The sequence below is a fragment of the Lampris incognitus genome, chromosome 1, assembly GCF_029633865.1.
Source record: "Lampris incognitus isolate fLamInc1 chromosome 1, fLamInc1.hap2, whole genome shotgun sequence".
Classification (NCBI taxonomy): domain Eukaryota; kingdom Metazoa; phylum Chordata; class Actinopteri; order Lampriformes; family Lampridae; genus Lampris; species Lampris incognitus.
Genome location: NC_079211.1, coordinates 7,511,915 through 7,524,414, shown reverse-complemented (window position 1 = coordinate 7,524,414; position 12,500 = coordinate 7,511,915). Strand labels below are relative to the sequence as shown.

The 12,500-nt window shown below is 49.6% G+C and overlaps 1 protein-coding gene across 1 annotated transcript in view; it reads left to right on the top strand.

Moving 5' to 3' along the window:
- The first annotated feature begins 1,683 nt into the window (after positions 1-1,683).
- tlx2 (T cell leukemia homeobox 2) overlaps positions 1,684-12,500 on the top strand; it is a 14,041-nt gene continuing 3,224 nt past the window's right edge. The window contains exons 1-3 of the mRNA XM_056292685.1: positions 1,684-2,212; positions 8,848-9,069; positions 10,151-10,388. Coding sequence (XP_056148660.1) covers positions 1,684-2,212; positions 8,848-9,069; positions 10,151-10,388 — 989 coding nt within the window. The remainder of the gene's footprint in view (positions 2,213-8,847; positions 9,070-10,150; positions 10,389-12,500) is intronic.

The following is a 12,500-nucleotide window of genomic DNA, read 5'->3' as shown; positions in this document are numbered from 1 at the left end:
GCCATACTGACCATATTTCTAATATATCGTTTGTGCCATACTGACCATATTTCTAATATACCGTTTGTGCCATACTGACCATATTTCTAATATACCGTTTGTGCCATACTGACCATATTTCTAATATACCGTTTGTGCCATACTGACCATATTTCTAATATATCGTTTGTGCCATACTGACCATGCGTTATTTCTAATATACCGTTTGTGCCATGTTGACCATATGTTATTACTAATATACCGTTTGTGCCATGTTGACCATATTTCTAATATACCGTTTGTGCCATACTGACCATGCGTTATTACCGTTTGTGCCATGTTGACCATACGTTATTTCTAATATACCGTTTGTGCCATGTTGACCATACGTTATTTCTAATATACCGTTTGTGCCATGTTGACCATACGTTATTTCTAATATATCGTGTGTGCCATGTTGACCATATTTCTAATATACCGTTTGTGCCATACGGACCATGCGTTATTACTAATATACCGTTTGTGCCATACTGACCATATTTCTAATATACCGTTTGTGCCATGTTGACCATGCGTCATTTCTAATATACCGTTTGTGCCATGTTGACCATATTTCTAATATACCATTTGTGCCATGTTGACCATGCGTCATTTCTAATATACCGTTTGTGCCATGTTGACCATGCATTATTACTAATATACCGTTTGTGCCATGTTGACCATACGTCATTTCTAATATACCGTTTGTGCCATATTGACCATACGTGCCCAGACCTCCGTGCATGGGTGGATATCCAAACTACAGCTGAAACTCCTGCAGGTAAAAAAAAAAAAAAAAAAAGAGCTGCGGGTTCTTTAAGAGAGCGGCGCGCGGAGAGGAGCAGCTGTCCGGTCGGGAGGCGGGGAGGGACGGAGGAGACCGAGAGGAGACCGAGAGGAGCGCCCGTCTCACCTGCTGAAAGCCACTCCACCACTCCGAGCAGCACACACACTCACACACTCTCCCCCTTACACACAACACACACACAGACACACACACATATATACATACACACACACGGCGCTCTCCTTCTCCATTCATATCCACGTAGACGGGCTTAACGCTTCCTTCTCCTCCTTTTTTTTTTGTTTCTCTTCGTTTTTCTTCACTCCTTGTTCGGTCCTGGGTCGCCCTCCTCTCCGTCTGTGGATTGCCCGCGCAGGAGCCCACCGTGCAGCGGCGACCCCCTCCGCGGAGCCCCCCATCACGGATTAGCGCGCCGGAGAGCGAGAGGGGGGCAGAGCCGTTGCGCAGGACTCCGCGTTTCCACCATGGATGCGTTTTGCGCTCCCGCAGCCTCCGTCCCGACGCCCCGGCTCTCCATCTGAGACGGCGGCCAGCGGCCCCAGCATCCCGTCGGTTGTGCGCAGAGTCATGGCAGCGCGTCGGGCCGCGGGGGAGACGGTGGTTTGAAGCGGAGGGGGGGGGGGTTATCGTTGCTGTGTCGGGTTTTTTAATTTTCGGGCCTTTTCTGGATGCTCGACAACGAGACGAGTCGTGTCGCGAGCGCGGGTTCGGTGTCGGCGACGCCCCCATAAACATTTCCTCCGTTCTCTCGAAATTCATGAATGAGAACAGAAAACGTCCGGGCTGCTGAAGCGTCTGGCGGAAACAACAACAACAACAACAACAACAACAACAACAGCCGCAGCCGAGCCGCCACCATGGAGCACACGGGGATCGAAGAGGTGAACCAAACGCACCAGCAGCACGAGCCCATCAGTTTCGGAATAGACCAGATCTTGAACAGCACGGACCAGTCCAGCGGCTGCATGCTGCCGAACCGGACCGGCGACGCGGATTACGCGCTGGCCCCCAACGTGTACGCCAACGGCTACAACGGCGTGTACAACCCGGCCTGCTCCATGGCGGCGGGGCTGGCGGGCTCCTACAACGTCAACATGAACATGAACGTCAGCATGAACATGAACATGAACGTCAACGTCAACTCGGCGGGCGCCGGCGGCGTGATCCGCGTGCCGGCCCACAGACCCATGCCCCCCGCCGCGCCGCATCCGCACCCGCATTCGCACCCGCACCCGCCGCCCACCCACCCGCCGGGCATCGCCGCCGCCGCCGCCGCCGCCGCCGGCCTGCCCTCGGTGACGTCCATGGCGGGGATGGGCAACGCGGCCAACTTCACCTTCCCCTGGATGGAGAGCAGCAGGAGGTTCGCCAAGGACAGACTAACAGGTAAAGGTCCCGTGTGGTCGTCGGGGGGGGGGGTGCTTGCTGTGTGGGTCGCTGTGTGGGGAATGGTGGTGGTGGTGGTGGTGGGGGGGGGGGTTATGGAGACATCGAACAGTCTGGTTTTCTATCACGTAACACAGTTGTAGTGTGCATGCGTGCTGCACACGCGAGGCCAGGTGAGCGGGACCCGGTGGGGACCCAGAGCAGGACGGTTCCGTCCGCGTGGCTGTGATCTACGGCAAGCCGCGCGCGCGCGCCAAAGCCCGTCTCATTACGGCAGAAGCGCAGACTGATGGACGACGGGAGAGCGCGAGGGGGACGGGCCGATGAATCAGAGTTAGGACGGGAGTCTCGTTTGGAAGGGATGACGGATAACCGCGCTGCTCTTCTTCCTCTTCTCCTCTTCCTTCCACAGGCTGAGGGATTGGGCTGAAGGGTGGAATTGAAGGATTGAATTCTCTCATTCAGAAAACACATGAGGCCTGAAATACTTCGTGACAGGACGATAGCCACACACATACACAGCACAGGAAAACACAACAACAACAACAACAATAATAATATCAATAACAACAATAATAATATCAATAACAATAATATCAACAAAAACAATATCAATAACAACAATAATAATAAAATATCAATAACTATAAAAGCAACAAAAATAATAATATCAATAACTATAACAACAACAAAATAATAATATCAATAACTATAAAAACAACAAAATAATAATATCAATAACTATAACAACAAAATAATAATAATATCAATAATATCAGCAACAACAACAATAATAATAACAAAAAACAATGCTATAAAATAAGATAATAGTATCACTGTTTCTACCACAACTAATAATAATAGTAATAACAATAATAACAACAATAACAAAACAATTATATAACATAAGACAATAGTACCACCACTACTACTACTACTAATAATAATAATAATAGTAATAACAATAATAATAACAATAATAACAAAAACAATTATATAAAATAAGACAATAGTACCACCACTACTACTACTACTAATAATAATAATAATAGTAATAACAATAATAATAACAATAATAACAAAAACAATTATATAAAATAAGAGCACCACTGCTTCTACTACCCCCACTATAATAATAATAATAATAATAATAATAATAATAATAATAATACCAAACCAACAACAATATTATTGTCATTATTATTAGTCAATATTGTTATTATTATTATTTTCATTATTATTGTTATTATTATCATTGTTATTATTGTAATTTTCATTATTATTATTGCAGTTTAATTCAGATGGTTCCTGAATGTAAATTCCCATGTAGGTTTGGAGTTGTGGCGTGTGGCTGAGCTACGTGGCCCATACGGAACTCTGCAGAACCTGCACATCCCCCATAATCCACCGCTCCACCCAGCGCACCGCGCTCATCCCCTCACGGTGGGGCCCTGAAGCCTCGGCTCATGGGTCTTTTTGCGTGGCCGTGCTTCAGCTGACCGGACCCGGATCGGCTGCCGCCTACCGGAGAGCAAACCAGCAGCCTGGTGCCGCCGGGCCGGCTCACGAGCGGCTCGAACCGCAGCCGGATCCGAGCCTGAACGACGAGCGTTCATATTGCCCCAATATCTGCTGTGTGGCGCGACACGGATGCAGGCTCCGAGTCCACTTAGAATCGGCACCGTGTCCGTGCCAGCTCGCCCGTGTGTTCGGGGCCCCAGACCGGGTCTGCAGGCTGGAGGTGAAGAGTTCATATCAGAAATACACACAAACACACAGCCGCGTCGTCAGCAATGCTGAGGGGCCGTGCACGAGGCAGAGACAGACAAGAGGGTCTGTCACGCGATGCCTTCTCTGACCCACTCCACCCAACCACGAGGATTATGATTATGATTATGATGATTATGATTATTGCTGCTGGATATGATGGAGCATGTCCCCGGTGCCTGTCGGGGCACAGTAATCCCTGCAAAACAAATCCATTTCACACGACTGGAAAATAAAAAGCAAGACGGGTCACCACCACCTCTGGGGCGAGTTCGGCTCGCGCGGGGCTACATTAAAAAAAAAACACACATACACACACACACACACACACACACACACACACACACACACACACACACAAGCTAAATACGCGTCGTGGATCTTAAGATGGCCGCCAGACACACATTTAGACCGTCTTGCGTTCGATTCGACGTGTATAAGAGCATCTGGTCTCCCCCGCATGACGTCACCGTTATGAAGATGAAAACGAAGATCGGCCCCCGCATGAAATATTCAGCGTGCCGTCCTCTGCACCGCATCAATTATTAAGAGGCGGGGGACGATATGTCCACTGCAAAAAGATCCAGTGTGAATGGGATTATCAATCCTGCTCATGGCCACACAGGGCCTCTCGTTTAATTCCTCCGCAGCCTTTGTGCGTCTGTGATTATTGCGCAGTCCTGCGCAGCCTTTAAGCCTGATCGATCGGCCGAGCCAAATCCTACACACTTCATATTTAGGCTATCTTATTTCCCCGTAAAGTGCACCGGATCGACTATCGTCTTCCATAACGAGTATACCATCTGAGGTCTCCCACCACCTTCGGCAGCGTGAGGAGTGAAAGCCAAGCGGAGGCCTCGGCTGGCGTCCCCCCCCCCCCCCACCCACCCCGGAGGCGCCTGGCTCCCTCGCAGGCCTCCTGCTGCAGACCCCGGTGCAGGGAAGGGGACGGGAAAGGCCCCAACGGTTTGTCTCCTCTCAGCGCCGTCGGTCCCTCCGTCACGCGTAACGCCAGACGTGACGTCTGACGGGCCTCGAGCGGGTCTGACAGCGGGCCGCCGGACGGCGGGTCAGACTAGGAGGGGGGAGGGCAGAGGGGCTGCGAGGGAGCGCCGTGCGGTTTCTTGTGCAGGTGGCAGGTTTGCAGAAACCCAGATTTTAACGTAAACGGTTCCTCTGCTCGGTGACGTGCTCCGGGACGGGTCAGCAAGGCCACGCGTGCGCCAGGTTTCACAGATAAACCACCGCGTGAAGCCGTTGTCACGAGGACGTCTCCTCAAACACACGCGCAGACCACTGGACACACTGTTTTAAAGGACGTGCTCCCTTTTCCAGAGGACAACCGGTTCTCATGGTGGAGATCTGGCCTAAACGTGTCCTCCCATTCGTCCCCATTCATCACATTACAGTCTACTTACGGCCAGTAGGACGTGTCACTGTGCACGTCCTCTGGATGGAGAGCGTGCACTATGAGTTGCATTTATTATTATCATTATTATTATTGTTATTATTGTTGTTGTTACTATTATCGTCATCATTGTTACTATTATTATCATCATTATCAAAAGAAGTAAAAGAAGAATCATTATTATTATAAATATTACTACTACTAATCCTATTATAATCATCATCATCATCACTATTATTATTATCATTATCAAAAGAAGTAAAAGAAGAATCATTATTATTGTTACAAATATTACTATTACTAATCCTATTATAATCATCATCATCAGTATTATTATTATTATCATCATTATTATCATTATCAAAAGAAGTAAAAGAAGAATCATTATTATTATAAATATTACTATTACTAATCCTATTATAATCATCATCATCATTATTATTATCATTATTATCATTATCAAAAGAAGTAAAAGAAGAATCATTATTATTATAAATATTACTATTACTAATCATATTATAATCATCATCATCACTATTATTATTATTATCATTATCAAAAGAAGTAAAAGAAGAATCATTATTACTATAAATATTACTATTACTAATCCTATTATTATAATCATCATCATCATCATCCTTATTATCATGATTATATTATCGTTCTCATTATTATCAATAATATTGTTTTGTCAGAAGAATCATTATTAAAATGATCATAATTATTATTCATAATAATAATAATAATAATGAGGGGGGAGGGTGGATCAGGGGTGGTTCGCTCGGGCAGAGCAGGCGGCTCCTTGGCATTTCCATATTAGTGCAGGGGGTTTTTAATGCTACAACAGAAGATATCGAACAGGACCATATTTCATTCGTCTGTTTATCTCATCACGTCGTTCCCTTATAAACGAGTCCTTCTCGCGCCGTAATGGCAGTGGTTTTTTAATAATAATTTATTTAAACTCTGGGTCCTCCTCCTCCTCCTCCTCCTCCTGCTGCTTCCAGTCCGACGCTGACAGAGGCGAGCATCCCTCCGTTCAGTCCCATAGCGTAATAAATAGCAATATATGTTCATGTTATATTTCAATATCCCCTTTAGAAGCCTTCACGGGGGTATTTATTAGATTTCTCGGAGGTAATATCCGCAGTGGGGAAGGAGCCGCTGTCACGGTGAAGTGTTATTAAGTATAAGTGGTTTTATTACGGGGGACATATTCTCCACGGTGGCATTTTATTTTTTGATATGCTTATGCTAAATTGTGTTATACCTCGGCTGCACATTTAGTATTCCTGGCCATTTCCTGTGTCCTAAAAATGCTCCGCGCGGGCAATTTATCCCCGCAGCTTCGACCCCCTAAAGACCAGGCGAGGAGGGGGGGGGGGAGGAGGGGGGAGGGGGGTTAATGTGTGGTCCGCTGTGCAGAGCACGGCGTGATGGACGGATCTGGACTCCGGGCCCGTCCTGTCAGAACCAAAAGCAGCTCCATCGCAGCCTTGGCACGCGGTCTCCTTCGGCGTTAAGACACGTGGCGAAGCGGCCCAATTATTCTTCTCTCTACCCTGGCGATAATTATCCCTGGGAAGGGTCAAGGTACGCTTATAGGAGATAATGTCCTTCCCTCGTGGAGGGGAGGGGGAGGGGAGGGGAGGGTAATTCGTGTTTAATCCACGCATTCTTCTTCTTTGTGGCATTTCCACGATAATGTAGGCTGCGGAGTGATATGCATATTGGAGTAAACGGCATCTCGACGCCCCCCCCCTGCATAGTTTTCCACCGAACACCCTCCGCTTGGTGGACTTTATGGTGCCGCCAGTCTTCACTGACGGCACGGCTCACCTTGGCACTAAAGTGAAGTATGAAAACACGTCCAGACAGGTGATCCTGGCCGCAGCAAGTCCCCCTCACACCCCCCCCGTGTTGCTAAACCGTGCCAATTTATCTATTTTCTGCAAAAGCCAGACGGGTCAGGCCCGCCGAACCGGAGGTGGAGAGCAGAAGTGCGCGAGCCTCCTTCTCGGGATTTGCATATCGCGAACCGCCCGTGCGCGGCATGCGTGGGCCCGGCTCCGTGTGCTCGCTGCACTTGGGTTGCCCCTGAACGTGCTCGTATGCGCCTGGTCCATTAGCCGGACTCGCAGATGGCCTGGAATAGCCGCCTAATGCGGTATTATCTGTTCCCCGGGCCTGCTGCTTGGAGGCGGCAGCAGCAGACGTGCTTAATGTCAGCATGCGGATGCGCGCACGTATGTCAGGACAAAGAAGGGGGGGGGGCACATTTTAGATTTCGCCACAAGGGGAGAACCGATCCGCCCGGGCCATTTATCCTGCGCAAACGGCGCAAGCGGCGCGATCCATCTCTCGCTTATAGGGAATTACGCGCGCGTTTACGCGTCGATTCCAGCCCCCCCCCCACCCCCTACGTCGGAGGAGGGGGGGGTCCTCCTCCTCCTCCTCCAAATGACTGTCAAGATGCACAACAGCTTCATGTTCCGTTTTCCATCCAAATCGTCTCTGAGCGGGAAATAAATATGCAGGTTGCTCGACTCCGAAGGCGGCGAGCGGCACGGGGCCCCCGGGGGGGCGCGGCGGTGCAGACGCGTCCATATTCATTTTGGCTGCCGGTGAACAAAACACATCAACACAGTGTTAGACAGCACACTAACAGCTTGTTTGGGAGGGGGGGGGTGGGGGTGGGGGTGGGGGGGGGGGAACAAGAGAGGAAAAACCATCTTCGTGTTGTCGGGGAATTTTCCTTCTGGATCAAAAAGCGAGAAGGTGGCGAAGGAGCGGATGCGCCGGGGCCTGCGCGGGATCGCGTTACAGTGATCGATCTCCTGTTTACCCCGTGGCTGACAAAATAGACAGGATTCGCGGATATTTTACGATGCGGGAGAAGGGGTTTCTAGGAATACCGCCGTGCCGTCGTACGCGCAGTTGAATACGTGCAGAAAACGTGCACACAGCCACAGCCTGCAAGACGCCTACAGCTGCAACGCACCGCGTAATTAGTCTCGCACACTCACCCAAAAAAAAAGCCCTCAGCAACACTGCAGCTCCATCAAAACAACGCGTAAATGTGTTACTTGCTTTACCGGGTGTCTTTCGCAGCAGGGTGGTGTATTATTGATCAGCTGGTTCGTTTTCAGTGACGTTGTGTGACTTTGGGGTGCCAGTAAGTAAGACAGACACGTCGTTTCTTTTGCGTTGTGCATGTTCGGTGTATCTGCATGAGCAGGCCTGTTGTGTTACTGCAGGATAACGCAGCACGTGTATATGTCTCGTATGAACGCTGTCGCCGTACGTGTAGATAGCAGCTACACGCGGCATCCCGGCCTCCCTCAAACGTCTTTCTGTTGTCCAGCTGTTTCCCCCCCCTCCCTCCGCGGTGCCCCCCTTCCTCCCCCCCCCCCACACTGTTCCAGATGTGGGACCCTCACTGTGTCTCCCTTTCCCGTAGGGGAGCAGGCAGAGGACAGCCAAGCGGGAGGGGCCACCGGGGGGCCGGGGGCCACCGAGTCCCTGCCAGGCCTCTGTCCTCTCCCCCAGGGGGACATCAGCAGGGTCTCCGCCTGGAGCACTGTGGAGACGTTAGCCAAATGCTATTACCCCGAGCTCGCTCACCTGCGAGACGTCAAGGGGCCTCTAGCCGACTATGCGTTTCCGAAGGGCGCGTGCCCAGGTGAGTCCAATTCAAGTTTGTTTCTCGTATGTGAATGATGCGCAGAGGCATGATTAATGAGTAGATAATGACGACTGCTCGGTAAATACACAACAAACCGCAGGGTGTCACATAACACACGTCATTTAAATGTAGGCACGCACGCGCACACACACACACACACACACACACACACAGGGTTTAGCGTCACGGGCAGGCTACGGGTGAGCAGGGTTAGCAGGTTAAGCAATACGAGACCGCAGCAGGGACGTCTGGTGCCAACAAAAACAGAATGAACCCAACAACACACGCAAAACACCAGACAACTAGGAGCTGCAGCCCACAGAGGACGTCACCCTCCCACGACGCCATCTTGCCCGGCCGCCCCCCCCCCATTCACAGTCAGGCACATGACACGTGACCCCCCCCCTCAGCTACAGGGCTAATTTACAGGTGTCGAACCCGCGACACCCCCCTACCCCCCCCCGAGTGCGTCTGTATTGGCCTTTGAATATCGATGCGCCTTTTTACTGAGAAATTAAATTAAATTCGTTTGTAAATGCGCCTCAGCTGTGTGTTGTTAAATGCTGCCACTGTCATCGTCAGTGGCAGCATGTTGATCCGACTGAAAAGCCAAATGGGCTTTATCAGGGCGAAACCACTCAGTTCAGAGAGGGGCGTGTGACTCGTACCCGACACGCGTCAGTTTTGACGCTAGTTGCTAATGCTAATGCTAGCGTCTGACGTGACGCAATATTAACGCGTCGAGCCGTAAACTTCCCAAATGGACATTTAACTTCCCCAATTTCGAGCCTTTCGCCAACCCCAGTCGACGAAGCGGCCCCCCCTGACCGCCTTTAAACAGTAGTAATGTGATGTTTACAGGTGATATTGGACACATCCCGTCGCTTTCTTTGACATTTCAACATGTGTTTCTTCTTCTCCTCCATTTTCTTCTTCTTCTCCTCCATCTTCTTCGCCTCCATTTTCTTCTTCTCCTCCTCCATTTTCTTCCCCTCCATTTTCTTCTTCTCCTCCTCCATCTTCTTCCCCTCCATTTTCTTCTTCCCGTCCATCTTCTTCTTCTTCTCCTCCATCGCAGCCGCTCTCTCGCCCTTTTCCGTGACCCGTCGTATCGGGCACCCCTACCAGAACCGGACGCCGCCCAAGAGGAAAAAGCCGCGCACGTCCTTCAGCCGCGTGCAGATCTGCGAGCTGGAGAAACGCTTCCACCGGCAGAAGTACCTGGCTTCCGCCGAGCGCGCGACCCTGGCCAAGGCGCTGAAGATGACGGACGCGCAAGTGAAAACCTGGTTTCAGAACAGACGAACAAAATGGCGGTAAGACTCTCAGGCTGATTCAGTGTTTCGAGAGGAGAGAAAGTCGGTGGAAAAACAACACAAACCCTTTGTTTCTGTCCCCCCCCCCACACACACACACTTTATTTATAATCCTCATCTATACGCAGGAAAGCTACAGTGGTTCATTAAAAACAACAACAACAAAAGATTTTGTCAAAATTCAAATTCAGTGGGCGTCCGGGTAGCGTGGCGCTCTATTCCGTTATCTACCAGCACAACCAGCACAGGGGTCTCCGGTTCGAATCCCCGCGTTACTTCCGGCTTGGTCGGGCGTCTCCACAGACACACTTGGCCGTGTCTGCGGGAGGGAAGCCGGATGTGGGTATGTGTCCTGGTCGCTGCACTAGCGCCTCCTCTGGCCTGTTCGGGGGGAGGGGGAACTGGGGGGAATAGCGCGATCCTCCCACGTGCTACGTCCCCCTGGTGAAACTCCTCACTGTCAGGTGAAAAGAAGCGGCTGGCGACTCCACATGTATGGGAGGAGGCATGTGGTAGTCTGCAGCCCTCCCCCGGATGGGCAGAGGGGGTGGAGCAGCGACCGGAAGGGCTCGTTAAGAGTAAGGCAGTTGGCCGGATACAATTGGGGGGGGGGGGGTCCAAAAAATCAAATTAAAAAAAATCAAATTCAGAAGTGGTTTTATTGGCATGACGTCACGTAACACGCTACATATTGCCATTTGTCTCACCGACTTGCACCGAAACCGTTAATTCACCCGCATGAATCGGTCTGAATTGTGTTTTGGGGACAGCGAACGACGGCTGTAGCCTCTGTCGTTTCCCCTTTAAGCGCAAGCAAGATGGGGTGCAACTGAAAGTCATGACCAGTGGCGGCTGGTGCTGAAAATTGGGGGGGGGGTTTGGGGGGGTGCAATTTACCTTGGCGCAGCACACCTGACAGCTGCTTTAATGTCCACACAGTCACAGTTATTAAGAAGGACCATGTAGCCTAGAGATTTTGGTACACGGTGGATGATTGACGGTGGAGACGAGGCGTCGTGGTGGGTGTGAACATGATTGACAGCCACGAGAATTGTCCAATCATGTTAGATCAAAAAACATTGAAACAATACCAATTCGCTGCCAATAAGTGTGGGAGTGAACTGCGCCCCATGGGAAATCTGAAGAAACCAATCAGACAGCAGCCTCAGGTCACCTGCCCGCCAAAAGTTTGAGGACTTGCATGGTTTGGCCGGCGCCCCTCACCCAGGAAGTATATGTATTCAGACAGGAAGTATATGTATTCAGACAGGAAGTATATATATTCAGACAGGAAGTATATGTATTCAGACAGAAACCATTTGAACCAATATTTAATGCTACTGACCGGCGCTCACAGACTGAAAACACTTTTATTTCATCATTATTTGCATTACACGACTAAATTATATTTAACATGTTTCAGTAGATTTTCATCTCTGGATATTTGAAGGGGGCGGCGCCCCTGCGCCCTGTACCGGCCAGCCGCCACTGGCACAACACCAACTTTGATTAGCTTAGCTTAGCTTTGCTTAGCTACCCGCCGAGGCCAGCTCGCTTGACAAGCAAAATTACTCGCGCCTCCTAAAAGGCTTTTTAGAAAGCTGCTGTCTGCAGCAATACCGGAACACTCAAGAAGGGGAACCGGCTGCCGAGCTCACAGGAGGAGGAGGACGCACCGCCCTCCTCTCCATCCCCACTGCTGTCTGCAGCCATTTTGCTGGCTGTGAAATTAAATCACATCACTTAAAGAGACAGCGCGCACATTTACAAAGCATATTAACAGGCATATTACCTTTGGCTTTTTTTAAAACTATGTCTGAGTTTTCAGACTTAGAGTATAAATACTGTACGCACTTACAGACTTAGAATATAAATACTGTATGCACTTTCAAACTTAGAGTATAAATACTGTACGCACTTTCAGACTTAGAATATAAATACTATACGCACCTTCAGACTTAGAATATAAATACTGTATGCACTTTCAAACTTAGAGTATAAATACTGTATGCACTTTCAAACTTAGAATATAAATACTGTATGCACTTTCAGACTTAGAGTATAAATACTGTACGCACCTTCAGACTTAGAGTATAAATACTGTATGCACTT